At 41.5% G+C, this 14988-nt stretch overlaps 1 protein-coding gene across 1 annotated transcript in view; it reads left to right on the top strand.

The window, feature by feature from the left end:
- The window catches only part of LPCAT4 (lysophosphatidylcholine acyltransferase 4), a 40425-nt gene that overhangs the window by 17809 nt on the left and 7628 nt on the right, over window positions 1-14988 (top strand). Inside the window, exons 4-11 of the mRNA XM_075829011.1 lie at window positions 559-671; window positions 821-881; window positions 970-1028; window positions 1768-1802; window positions 2130-2184; window positions 5499-5581; window positions 6578-6703; window positions 8875-9016. Of these exons, the coding sequence (XP_075685126.1) occupies window positions 559-671; window positions 821-881; window positions 970-1028; window positions 1768-1802; window positions 2130-2184; window positions 5499-5581; window positions 6578-6703; window positions 8875-9016 (674 nt within the window). The remainder of the gene's footprint in view (window positions 1-558; window positions 672-820; window positions 882-969; window positions 1029-1767; window positions 1803-2129; window positions 2185-5498; window positions 5582-6577; window positions 6704-8874; window positions 9017-14988) is intronic.

Here is a 14988-nt window from a genome sequence, read left to right on the forward strand (position 1 = left end):
TTTGCCAAGCAAGCACCTATATGAAACAGTTGACCCTGGGTTTTTAAAGGTGGCTTTCCTTGCTAAATGCACTGACTCCTGTCCTGAATTCTTCCTTTGCTATGCCAGCTGGGCAGGAGTATTGGAAAGAAAGCACTTTAGGTTTACAGTTAACAGGTGAAGGCCTTTCTAGGGTTGCACAGGTTCCATTATTCCTGTGTCCTGTTGACCTGTCTATGTTCTACATGCATAGGCACCTCTCAGAAACTGGTAGAGGATTTGAGGATAATTTGTAGGAACAGGAAAAAGTCATGCTTGCAGTATCCATCATGTGGCCAGAATGCCTGAGAAAATATCCATGTGGACGGAATGACTATTTAAATAAAACGGAAGGTAATTATGCATTGACGCTTACAGAGAGATGTCGTTTGTATCCTGTGGCAGCCATACCCACTCCTGCTTACATACAAGTTTGTTGAATCCTTTCAGTAATATGGCTTTTGGAGTTATTGTAAAGGAATTCAGAAATGGTTATAATTTGAACCGAATCTTGCTACAGTTTCGTCATCTCTCCCTCAGCTCTCCTTCGATTTAATCAATCTATTATGGTATCCCGTCATGACCCGGCATCGCGTAAAAAAGTGGTGGAGGAGGTGAAGAGACGAGCAACCTCAGATGGAGAGTGGCCTCAGGTGAGAGTTTTTATCTGTTCATTAGAACACTCTATTACCTGAACGCAATAACTCCTTTCCTCCGTTTTCCTTTTGTTCTTCCCTATTTCTGTATGTTCCTCCATTGGGCTTTCAATACTTGAGTGGATGCTCTTTTTTTGTCTCTGTAGGTTTTGTTCTTTCCAGAGGGCACGAACGGTAATGGAGAAGTTTTGTTGAAATTTAAACCTGGTAAGTAAACCCTACAAGGGTCCATTTGATAGTAAATGAAAATGTGTTCTGGCATGCATACTCAACTAGTTTTTCCCTACTTTTGCAGGTGCCTTTGTGGCTGGAGTACCTGTACAGCCAGTGTTGATGAGATATCCTAACAAACTGGTAAGTGACGTGATATTGAAGATAAATAGAGACCTGAGATTGGTAACTATTTTATAAAATAAAGGATCTGTTTATATTGTTATATTTAATTTCAGAGCTTTATTAGTTCATTTTCAGAATAAGCTGTCATGTGTGTACATGTGGAATAACACTATTTCTGACCATTTATATTGCTTTTATTCTGAATTATTTTTATCAGTTTTCCCCTTTGCAGGCTCTATCTCGAATTCTCAATTTCCTTTGCGCTAGTGGGTGGAGCCTAATGACTATCATGTCATCTATACACTGCAGACATATAGAGATAAGAGAGCATAAATCTCCTCTTCTCTATTATTATTTTATATATATATATATATATATATATATATATAATGCAGCATCATAGAGGTTATACAGCAGGACTGAGTAATGTAGCTGTGAATCCAGCACTTGGGTGACATAAAAAGCTTACCAGGAAGTTGCAGCACGTCTGCGTGTGTCTCTTACTCGGCTCCCTCCTCCCCCTCCCCTCTCCATACACTTCTATGGGCAGCTGTAACTTAATCCCTCAGTCTGTCTCCTCTTGAGGAGATGGAAAAAGCGGTAAATTTAGAGAGAGTGAACAGTTAGACGGATGGGGGAGAAGAGTCTGAAGAAAAAGGCACTTTTTTTTCTAATAAGATATTACAAAGTTTCTTTTGTTCACTTGTACTAAAGCTAGTGTCCATTTAACCCTGTAAACATCTTTCTTTATCTCCAGCCGGCAACAATTTGGACTTGGAAAGGGAATGGAGTGTAAGTAATGTCTGCTTTGTATATTAATTTGTCACACATTGGTTTTTCACCTTGTTCTTCGGACTGAACCAGACAGGTTGTAAGCAGTCTTGTAGAGGCCCTGGAATGCTCTGTATCACATACAAAACTTTTTGCATTGTTTTTTAAAAAATAAAATAAAATTTGAATCTGTGGCGCGTAGCCACAACTGTGGTCTTTATTGACTAAACTTTTCCATTTCTCCGACATACATAGGGGTCTAGGGAGTTCTTCCTATTTTTGATAATTTTGTCCAATTTTTCTTGTCCACATCAATCCTTTGTCAGTATTTACTGTATCTTTTTACAGACTAAAGGTCCTCTGGCTTACAATGTCTCAGTTTTACATCAACCTGGAGATTGAGGTAAGACACTGATGCTTTTTTTATTCTGGTCTTTGGACGTATGATTTTGTTATGCCTGGCAGTATTTGTTGAACTGTTCTGTGCGGATTTGCTGACCTTTTAGATTACACAATGAACGTGACTACATAAGAAAAGTGAAGTATAAGTCTCGTAATTCAGACTTTATCAGTTAAAATTAACCATTCGTGATATGGTTTCCATTTTCTTTCTTTTTTTTAGGTGGTGCATTAGGCCAAAATTAATGATCCAAATATTGCTGCAAGTTGTAAATTGCAGTAAAATAGTCTTGGGTTGCAATTGCAGATATTTAATATATAGTCCTTTTTCTCTTTGGGAGTCCGGTCTGTGAGGTTCTCTACACCCTTGGTTCTCAACCTGTGGTACATGTACACTCCATATCTCTTGAGATACTCACACAGTGTTCATATTGTGCTTTTAGTAGGCAGAATGGTTTATGTTCATAACCTTCGGGATACTTTGATGTAACCTATTTGAATAGGGGGTACTTGACTTACAAACATTGAGAAACACTTCTCTTCACAACCCTTCTCTTCTTCCATTGACTTATCTAGTTTTAAAAACTGAAAGCTGATCCATCTCATGTACAAAGTACATTTCATGGCACACCATCCCTAGTCCCCTTAACTGATAAACACTAGGCTACGTGCATACGTTGTGGAATTTGGTGCAGAAAATTTTCCTCAAAACTCTGCAGGTAAAATCCGCACCTAATGCTTCATTCACATCTGCGTCGGGGTCCCGTTCTGACTTTCCGTTGGAGCTTTCCATCGGAACGGAGCCCTGACTGAAAACAACGGAAACTACAGGTGACAGATCCGGTGCGAATGGTTTCCGTTTGTCTCAGTTGTGCAAGGGTTACGTCGTTTTGAGAGAATAAATACCGTAGTCGACTGCGCTATTCATTCTGTCAAAATGACGAAACCCTTGCATAACTGAGACAAATTGAAAGCATTGGCACCAGGTCTGTCACCATTGAAATCAATGGTGATGGAAACGGAAATCGGGGGTTTCCGTTTGTTTCAGTCAGGGCTCCGTTCCGATAGAAAGCTCAGTCGGAAAGGAGCCCTGACGCAGTTGTAAACAAAGCCTAATAGTGCAGGTTTTTTGTTTTCAGGTGTGGTTTTATGCTGCGGATTTTGGGTTGGTTTTTTTTTTTTTGTTTTTTTTAATTATAAACTTGTCAGATACAATTTGCAAGCGGAAACGCAAGATAAATTGACATGTTGCGGATTTTAAAATACGCACCGCAGGTCAATTTACGTGCAGAAAAATTCTGCAATGTGTAGATGAGATTACTTGGGTTCTCATTTACTTTGCTGGTACTGTATTACCCATGGATTTGCCACTGAAAAATATGCGAGGTGAATACGTACGTAATAAGTATCGTGTGCATTTGGTCTTAAGGGGAAGAAGGTTGTTTAGTGGGATCAGATGCTGGTTAACTTGTGTTTTTAGAAATCATAACATGAACCTTTTAAATTATTTAAGAGATATTAAAATGTTTGTTCAGTATTTGAAAGCTATAGCTGCTCATAGAAGGAATTATAGATCAATAGTAGCAACTAATAAACTGGTTGTGTGACAATCTATATTTATGGGACTGTTCGTTCTTAAGGCATTTCATATCTATATAATGTTATTTTGATCTAAGCACAGAAAGGTCTACAAAAAAGTGTTAAAGGTAATGTGTCGCTAGAAAAACATTTTTTTTTTTTTTTTAGTTAAACAGTTAGTGTATAGGTGATTAGACATTGTTCTAATTTTATTTTTTTCACGAGTCCGGAAATATTATAAATTAGATTCTAATTTAAAATATTTCCCAGTGCTGGTCACTAGATGGAGCAATTCCCAAAATTGCAGCATTGGCATGTGGTAAAGCAACCACATTGCTTTATGCTGCAAAATTTGAGAATACTCACTCGCTCTAGTGAGCTCTCAGAATCCCCCCTCCCTTATCCTGGCTAGTGCCGGGAGAAACGAGGGGTTTGAACGGTCTAACCTCCTACACTGTGTGTCGCCATTTTTTGAGCTAACACACAGTGTAGTAGGTTAACATACAGTAGTAAACACACAGTAAAACACTTACATACACAGACATAACTTACCTGCCCCTGCCGCCGCCTCTCCCTCCGGTCCATCCGCTCCGTCTGCTGCCGCTGCTCCATGTGCACAAGTGCGGAAGCCGCGACCGGAAGTAGTAATCTTACTGTCCGGCCGCGACTTCCGGTCCACAGGAAAATGGCGCCGGACGTCCCACAGTTCAACTTGGACTGTGTGGGAGCGGCGCATGCGCCGTTCCCACACAGACGGCGTACAGCATAGTGGATGGAACGGGCCCCGTTCGCATTCACTATGGGACTGTAGCTGCCGTATTCCATGTCTGTATGTGTTGTTAATCGACACATACAGAAATGGAAAAAAAAATGGCAGCCCCCATAGGGAAGAAAAAGTGAAAAAATAAAAAAAAAAGTAAAACACAAACACACAAATAAATAAAAAAATGTTTAACACACTAAAGTCAAATTGATCTAAAAATTTTTTTCCCCGTGACACTGGTCCTTTAAGTTCTGTTGAATATCCATTGATAAATACATCATGGCCTAAATATATAGTGTGTAAATAACACAAAACCGTATAAAATATCAATAGATATTGTAAATAATTGACAGAAGTAGTGGTTCCAAAAATGCTTGGCATAAACCATTAAAGGGATTGGGTCACCACACACCTATTTATGGCATATCCACAAGATCTACCATAAATGTCTGATAGATGCGGATCCCACACCTATCTCCTTATCAGGGATCCCCCAACCACTGTCGCACTTGGTGAGGCGGTCGCTAGCCGCAGAATCTAGGAGGAGCATAGATGCACGAGAGGAAGGGAATCTGGAAACTGTGTAGCTAGATAAGCTATGCTGTTTGCATGATTCCCATAGACGTGATTCCCTTAGAAGCTTGCTGTGCTACGTGGTTTCCGTAACTCTCATTGAAGTGAATGGCGTTCCTGTCATGTGGTACATCTGTGCTCCGCCTGCTAGCCGCTGCCTCACCAGGCGGGATGGGGGTTGGGGGACCTCCATTCTGCAGATTAGTGCGGGTCCCAAAATGTGTGTGGTGACTGGATCCTATTAAATGAGCGATCTGCATTACCAATGCACGAAATACGATACTATATAATAGACTTCTAATGAAACTCACTTTTATACAATAATTCTTGTGTTCAATTAATTTTTGGAAGGTCTTAGAAGTTTTCATCAATTCATTTTTAATATTTTCTCTCTTGTTTTGCAGTTTTTGCCAGTTTATAATCCTAGTCCAGAAGAGAAAGCAGATCCTGTGTTGTATGCCAACAATATACAGAAATTTATGGCGAAGTATGTGAGTGGGAGGAAAGTGTTAGGGTAGGAACACAGCGTGTTCAGGGCGGATACGCTGCGTCAAGCTGCACATCGTATCCGCCCTGAACGCCGCAGGAAATGCCTTCCGAAAAACCGCACCACATATTTTTCAGGCTGAATTTCCGCTGCGGAAAGCAGCGCCAGGAAAAAAACCAAACTTTCATACTTACCCCCCTTCCTCTCTTCTGTGTGTAGTTGAGCAGCACGGTGGCTCCTGGGGATCAAATCCAAGGACACATCTGCATGGAGTTTATATGTTCTCCCCGTGTTTGCGTGGGTTTCCTCTGGCTTCCTCCCACACCCCAAAGACATACCAATAGGGAACTTAGATTGTGAGCCCCGATGGGGACAGTAAGTGAGGACCTATGTACAGCGTTGCGGAATAGGTTGGTGCTATATAAGTAACAGAAATAAATAGTCTGGCTTCCTGGGATGACTACGTTGCAGGCCATGTGATCGCTGCAGCGGTCACATGGGATGATACCTCATTCCAGGAGTCCGGACTGGAGAAGAAGCGGTGAACTCTGGGTAAGTGTGACTTTTTTTTTTCTTTTTTTCTCTTACTTGCGATTTTTGCGTCGGAATCACTGTGATTACGCCGCAAATGTCGCAACACACACCACTTTGTTGCGGGTTTAGGCACCCCATTGAACTCAATGGGGAAAAAACGCAATACAAGAACAGTGATTCCGCAGCATTAATTGACATGCTGCGGCTGAAAAAAATGCACCGCAGGTCAATTTATGTGCGTTTTTTTCGGTGGCTTTTCTCCGCTGTGTGGGGATATTTGTTGAAATCTCATCCACCTTGCTGCTACTGTAATACGCTGCGTATTTTCCGCAATGAAATCCGCAGTGTTTATGCCTAGTGTGTTCCTACCCTTAGAGTTATGACCACCAGTGAAAAGTGCCTTTATTTTTTTATATATTGTACATAGACTTCAATGGAATTTTCCCATCTGTTGGTTTTTAGGGCACTAGGAAAACCAGCTACTGAATTTGAGCTGATTGGAGACTCACCAGTTTCACCTGTGGGACACCTAAAAGTTCCACTGGACCCCAAAATCTGGGAAATTGGAAAAATTCTTAAGAAGGCTGGGTAAGTGAAGTTTTCTTAGCCCATGACTTAAAGAGACTCTGTCACCGCATTATAAGTGGCCTATATTGTACATCATGTGAACGGTGCTGTAATGTAGATCACAGCAGTGTTTAATTTAGAAAAACGATCAGTTTTGACGGAGTTATGACCTATATTAGCTTTATGCTAAGGAGTTTCTTAATGGACAACTGGGCGTGTTTTTTACTTTTTGACCAAGTGGGCGTTGTGGAGAAAAGTATATGACGGTGACCAATCGGCGTCATACACTTCTCTCCTTTAATTTACACATAGTAGGAGTAGGATGTGGGGGGCGTGGTTAGTCCCCGCTGCCTCACATCCTCTCTGATGACGCGTCACCGGATGTGGGGCAGCGCCATCTTTGTACCTCGCATCAGACGCCGATTCCCTTCATCCGGTCCTGCCTCCTCCTCCTCTCTCTTCTCTTATTTTAAAAATCTCTGTACACCTGTTCTATGCACTATATATGGGTGGACATTAGTAGTTTGACCCTAACCCCGGACGAAGGCAGTTGCTGAAACGCGCGTCGGGTATAGACGTCTCTGCCACGCCTCCACTATGTCTACCGGTATGCTCTTTATTTCCCTCTTGTTTGGCAGCTGCAATTGAGTTTCATTTGTCCTTTTCGGTTACTTTTTGAGCCTAGGTGCATTTGACATTTCAGTGTTTATCTTACAGCATCCACATCATGGGTTGCGGTTCATGTTAACCCTTTCACGCTTACCCAGAAATTGTCATACTTATACTTAACATCTTTATATACCCAAACTTAGGTGTGTTGGATCATATATATCTGTTGGATTTCATTTGATACATTTTTGTTACAATTTACCTCGGCTCCATTGGACACAGTTTTTGTATGAGAACAAACACATTCTCTTTTGCTGCTTCAAAACATGTACACTGTCTACATATTTATGTAATATCCATATCCGGTCTTTGATTGATTTGACGTCTTTTTATTGAGTGACTCATTCCCTATTCCAGTTTTTAATTGTTTCATGTTTTTATTCAATAAAATTTGTATATTTCTCTATAACGTTATGTGCTTCAGTCGATCATATTTTCTTGGATTAATCTTTAATTTACACAGCAGATAGTGTTCTTACTAGATCACTATGTGCAGCCACATACACACACATTAACGTTACTCAAGTGTCTTGACACCGTGTCCTTTTCATAGTTAATATACATTACCTCCAGCCAGGACATGATGTCTATTCAGAATCCTGACCACTTCTGTAGCGTCTGTGTGAGATTTACAACAAGGCAAGCGTAATCTCGTTTTAAATGACAGGTTACATCATAATCTCGCGAGATTACGCTTGCCTTGCTGTAAATCTTACACAGACACTACAGAAGTGGTCAGGATTCTGAATAGACATCACGTCCTGGCTGGAGGTAATGTATATTCACTATGAGGACACTTGAGTAACGTTATAGTGTGTTTATGTGGCTGCACATAGTGATCTAGTAAGAACACTATGTGCTGATTACATGAATGGAGAGAAGTGTATGACGCTGATTGGTCATTGTCATACACTTCTCTCCACAACGCCCACTTGGTCAAAAATTAAAACACGCCCAGTTGTCAATTAAGAAACTCATTAGCATAAATCTAAAATAGGTCATAACTCCGTCAAAAATGATCGTTTTTCGAAATAAAAAACTGCTGTAATCTACATTACAGCGCCGATCACATTATGTACAAGATAGGGCACTTATAATCTGGTGACAGAGCCTCTTTAAATCCGATTAGGTGAATGTTTATACATAGCTCAGTCAGATACTACAGAGTTTAAGGAGCAAATTAAATATTAAATGATTTAGTGCATGAGGACTGGTACAGAGTCCAACTACAGCAGAGTCAGAGCTGAATAATCAATCGCTTCACAACAGGAGAGGGGGAAACCGGACCATGTCCCAGAGGAAGTAGCATGAAACTATGTTCTGATCCTTCATTCACTTTCATTAAAACATACAGGGGCATAAGGTGACCGAGAGGATTTTTAAGTCAAATGGTGGTGGTTGGGGGAGTAACCCTCTCACAAGTGTTACTATGTAATGCAAACCTCTTTAATAGTGAGAACATCGAACACTGCCATAGTAAATAGAGCCTGGATTTATGATGAATATGTTCCCTTGTTTCACAGGTTCTCATTTGACAGTGTACAGGGACTGATTGATCTTTGCTTGGAGGGGGTTTGTTCACGTGTAGGATTGGATGAGCTGGCAGAGAAGCTGGGTCTTACACAGACTGATGTCATTTCCCGAGTCTTCAGTTACTTTCACAAGGTGGGGATTTGGTGCTCATGGTGGCATGATGAAGGGAGGTGGACTGCTGTTGTCACTATCTTTAATGTCTTTAAGCAAATTTAGACATACTTGGCTTTATTCACATCACACTTGGGGCATAACCTTGAGGTATCGTATTACGTACTGCAAAACGTGCTACCCAGTCGGCATGCGTTTAAACCCCTTCCCGCCCTGCGCCGTAATAGTACGCCGTGGTGAGCGGATCGATTACCACAAAACGGCATACTACTATGGAGCCTTGACTGTTCGGGCACAGGAGCCGTGCCTGCTCCAGCACTTGCAGGTTGAATGTATTATACAGCCAACACCCCGCTATAGCAGCCAGGACCGTGGCACCTAAGTGGTTTTACAGAGGGAGGGAACGAAGCCCACCAGCACCCCTGTGATGCGATCGTGAGGTGCCAATGAGTTGCCATGGCAGTCCTGGACCTAACAATGTCCTCCAGGTTTGCCATGTATGAGAGCCTATTACAGAAGTATGCCAATGTATTTTACAAGCTATCAGGAGATCGGATATTCAAGCCCTCAAAAAAAAAATATACAAAATAAACGTAAGTAAAGTTTATAGAAAAATGTAAAAAAAATCAAGAAAAAAATAAACACTTTTCCCTTACGAATTTATTTTAGATTGAAATAAATAAATAAATACACATAATTGGTATCACCATAACAACCCATAATCTAAAAATAAAACGTTATCTATCTGGCACGTGAACTCCATAAAAACAAAAACAAAATTATATAAAAACAATGGTCTTCTCACCTCCAAAGAAAAGCAAGAACATGTAATCAAAAAGTCGTATGGACCCCAAAATGGTACCAGTTGAAGCTACAACTCATCCTGCAAAAAATAAGCCCTCGTGAAACAGTCAACAGTAGGAAAAAAAATGATGGCTTTCAGAATTTGGGGAAACAAAATATTTAAAAAAAAAAGGTGTTTTTATTTTGAAAACCATAAAACATTAAAAAAAACTATTAGGGCCTGTTCACATCAGCGTTGGCTTTCCGTTCCAGGGTTCCGTCGGAGGTTTCCGTCGCGTGAACCCCGCAACGGAAAGTCAAATTGAAACCACAGCTTCCGTTTCCGTCACCAATTATATAAATGGTGACGGAAACTTTGCTAATGGTTTCCGTTCGTCACCATTCCGGTTTCAGTTTTAATGACGGAATCAATAGCGGAGTCGAATGCGCTATTGATTCCGTCAGAAAAACGAAAACCTGCCGGAATGGTGACGAACGGAAACCATTAGCAATGTTTCCGTCACCATTTATATCAATGGTGACAGAAACTGAAGCTTTTTGACTTTCCGTTGCGGGGTTCACCCAACGGAAACCTATGACGGAACCCCGGAACGGAAAGCCAACTCTGATGTGAACAGGCCCTTAATTTGGTATCGCCCTAATAGTAATAACCTGCAGAATTAAGATAACGTATCGTTTATAGTGCACATAAAATCAGTTTGCAAAAAACCATTGCGGAATTGGCAGCTTTTTTTTTTTATTATTTTTTTTTAAGTTGGCCAATACAACTTATCCCGCAGCAAATAAGCCCTTCTACAGCTACATTGACTGAAAAATGAAATAGTTATGGATTGAAATAAAGATTAAAATTTTTTTTTGAAAAATCGCTGGGTCTTAAAGGCCCAAACCAGGCCGCGTCCTTAAAGGGAACCTGTCACCTGTTCACCTATTGAACTCTACTCACCCCTTGCTGGCCGCTGCTGTCAAAAGTTCATTGCCGTTATCCTAAACTCCTCCTAACGTATATAACGGTCTGCAAACGTTTTGCGCCTTTTATGGTAATCAGCAGTCTCGCTCGTTCCTCTTCTGCTGCCAAAATCTGGCCCACCCTGAATGCTGTCAATCAAAGTAAAGAGGCGGATTAACTCTGAAAGGCTTGAGGAATGAAGATATGACTTTTATTCTCATTAGCATACGAGACGGGAACACTACAAAACTGAATACTAAAGGTTCAGAGACTACTTAGAAGGTAAGTATTAGTTACACAAAAATGATTTTCCACCCACTACCACCAGTTATTGCTGGTTTAATAGGTGAAATGCTGGTGACAGTTTCCCTTTAAGGGGTTAAAGTGAATGGCTTTTTTTTATTTTCATAAGAATCCGACCACGTACTGTGCAATTGCATATCTATATGTCTGGATCAATCATCTGCTTTTGAGATTGATCCAAGTCTAACCTTGCATCTCCAGTGTAATTGAGAAGATGCTGTTATGTTATTTACTGGTGTTTCAGGAAACTTGTGTTTTTACATATATTAGGGCTTCTAAATGTTTTCTACTGGGGTCTCACAAGCCAGAACATGGATATGTCTGGCTTCATAAGTCTGGAGAAAAATTAAAAGTATTGCTAATTTGTCTTAACATTAGAATAAGCACATGAGTCAAGTATGTTCCCGACCACGGGTTTGAAGACCCAAACTAATAGCATTATAGTTAGGCATCAGACCCTAAAAAACAATAGTAGAATTGCTGTTTTTTAGTCACCACGCCTCTTACAAAATAGAATAAAAACTGATCAAAAAGTCGCATGCACCCTATGAAAACTACAATGAATTCCTCAAGGGGTCTAGTTTCCAAAATGGGGTCACTTTTAAGGGGTTTCCCCTGTACTGGTACCTCAGAAGCTCTGCAAATGCGGCATGGCGCTCAGACCAATCCAGCAAAATCTACATGCCAAATAGCGCTCCTGCCTTTCTGAGCTCTGCCGTTTGTCCAACTAGCAGTTTATGACCACGAATGGGGTATTGCTGTAATCGGGAGAAATTGCTTTTCAAATGTTGGTGTGCTTTTTCTCCTTTTTATTCCTTAAAAAGGTACAAATGTTGACATTTTTACATCTGAAAAATGTGTGATTTTCAATTGCAAAGCCTAATTCCACAAAATGCAGCAAGACCCCTGTGGGGTATAAATGCCCACTATACCCCTCGATAAGTTCCTTGAGGGGTGCAGTTTTCCAAATGGGTCACTTTTGGGGGGTTTTGGCACCACAAGATCTTCAAACCTGACATGGTGCCTAAAATATATTCTAATAAAAAGGAGGTCTCAAAATCCACTAGGCGCTCCTTTGCTTCTGAGGCCGGTGCTTCAATCCATAAGAACACTAGGGCCACATGTGGGATATTTCTAAAAACTGCATCTGGGCAATAAATATTGAGTTGCGTTTCTCTGGTAAAACATTCTGTTTTAAAGAAGAATAAAAAGGATTTTCTGCGGGGGGCGTGGCCTGCAGCCAAGATGGAAGGACGTGCATGAGCTGAGCTCCCGGGGACCGTAACTCATCCTGACATCATCCTGACCCGATCTGGTGCTGCACTGTCACTGAACTCAACGTCTCCTGCGATCCTGGACTACGAGGACGGGCATTTGGAACGGCATCACTCTGTGCTGCTCGTGGGCTGACCGCGTGGTGTTCTGCGGCCTAGCGGTATGGAGCTACATACCTCCGTCCCTGACATCCAGTGCCTGAGCCATCAAGTGCTGCTGTGTGGGTGAGCGCCTGCATACCCCTGCCATTTGCCTGTTTGTCGGCACCGGAGCTGCGCTGCTGGCGCCTGAAGATATCCTCTGAAATGAGCAGGTAGAGGACATTCCTTGCTGGGAAGTTCTGCACACAGCTGAGTTGAGACTCTGCCTTGTGATTGCAGGGGGTGAGCTATGTGATTGCTGGCGGCAGCCATTTTATATGACTATTTACCTGGACATCTCGAACAGGTAAAATTGACGAGATAAAGATTGATGTCAGCCTGCTTCGTCAAGACATGCATAATGTTAGAGGACGCATGGGAGAGTTGGAGGATAGACGTTCTCGGGTGGAAGTTGGCCCTCTTGCTTTTACCCTAACAGATACTTAGAGTAAGGTGGAAGCTTGCCAGTCTAAAACTGACGATTTGGAGAATCGCTTACGCCGTAATAACTTACACATCATTGGCTTACCTGAACGGGCTGAGGGCCAGTCTCCTGAAACTTTTATTGAACAATGGCTTAAAACCTAGGGGAAACTGTTTTCTCCACTTGCTTCGTGGTTGAAAGGGCACACCGTGTCCCAGCTATAGGCTGCCACTACCAGGCGCCCCTCCTAGTCTGCCTGCTCAATTATCGGGATCGTGACATGGCTTTGCGTCAGGCCAGACTGAAGTTTCCGTTGATATTTAACAACTCTACTGTTTCAATTTTCCCTGACTTCTCAGTGGATCTCCAGAAGTAACGTGCCACCTTTACGGAGATCAAGCGGAAGTTCAAAGACCGTAACATACCCTGCTCGTCTCCGGATTGTTACCGAGGGAAAGGTGATCCTCTTACACAGCTGTCAGAAGCTAATGGCTGGCTGCAGATGCATCCTCCATTGGTTTGATGAACTCGGACCGACTGTCTTGTTTGCGGCTCGTCGCTTGGATTCTTATGGTGAATTGTGATCCTGTCAATGACGGCTGATGCCTGGTGACATGATATCCTTTTGATATTTCTCTTTCAGTCAGCTTAGAAAAAGCTCATATTTCTGTTACCTTATTTTTTTCACAGGCCTGTCTGTCCTCTATCTATCAACCTATGCTGTCTGGTGAACGTATTATTTCTCACTTTATGCTTTGTTCTAACTTCAACAGGAAAAGCAACAAACTGTTTTTCTAGTATAATGGACGGTACCAGATCGTATACCTGACTGTTCGATTGTTAGATATTCCCCGTTTTCTTTCAGTGACCTGAATGTCGGTCCTGCTCCTATCTTGCTATAGGATTGCTTTCAGGTTTATACTGCAAGTTACCATGTTTAGTTTTGTGGTTGTAACTACATTTGTCTATGCCGTAAACTTAATCATTCATGCTTCTATCTGCTCATGCCTCTTTCTCCTCTGCTGTACTGGCGCCCTCTTGTGGCAACTAATCCTGAATAATATATTTCAGTTGCTGAAGACATGGCGATATCTTTGAACTGTGTTTCATGGAATGTACGAGGCCTGGGGACTGCGTCCAAGCGGACCTCCGTTTTTTCCCATCTTAAAAGATCTAATCCTCATCTAATTAGCTTACAGGAAACACATCTGGTTGCTGATAGATCTGACTGTTTGAAGAGGCCATGGGTCCAATGGGCATGTCATTTATATCACACCACTTATTCTAGAGGAGTCTCGTTATTGATACACAGATCTCTGAGGTGGAACCCCATGCAGATTCGTAGAGATCCTGTAGGCAGATTTGTGTTTGCTCATGCTGAAATTGACACCAAATTGTGTATTTATAACCCACCACAGGCGAACACCTATGTCCTCCAGGCTGCTATTGCATTTACCTATCAATTCCCTCATTCCTCTGTTTTATGTATGGCCGACTTTAATCAGGTGATGGATATTAATATGGATCGCTTTGCACAAGGCGTTTCCCTGTCTGACTCCTCATACTCTGCTCAGTCCATTAATGAATGGTGTGGGTTGGATAGATATGTGGAGGTACCATCATCCCCAAGATTTAGAATATACCTGTCATTCGGTTGGGAGACATACTCTCTCAAGAATCGATTTTATGTTTTTTGCTCACCTAATTTGTCGCTGTCTGTTGCTTCGGTTTCGCAAGATCGAAGAGGGATTTCAGACCATAGTGCCCTTGTTGTGAGATTAGAGTTTCCGGGCCGACGCCTGCTACCTACTTGGAAATGACAACCATTTTGACTAAAACAGATTGGTTCCTCTGGTCGTATCCCAGACCAAATTACTAAATTTTTACAGGTTCATGACCTTCCTATTGCACATAACTTGAAATGGGACACATTTAAATAAAATCATGACACCTTCCCTTATATTGCTTTTAATATGATATTAACATACATTTTATTTATTTATTTGTGTTCTCATGTTCTACTTTTTACTGTGTTCTTACTTTTACTTCTCTATGGGGGCTGCCATTTTTTTTTTAATCTCTGTATGTGTCGATTAACGAC

This window comes from Rhinoderma darwinii, chromosome 1, assembly GCF_050947455.1.
Source record: "Rhinoderma darwinii isolate aRhiDar2 chromosome 1, aRhiDar2.hap1, whole genome shotgun sequence".
Classification (NCBI taxonomy): Eukaryota; Metazoa; Chordata; class Amphibia; order Anura; family Rhinodermatidae; genus Rhinoderma; species Rhinoderma darwinii.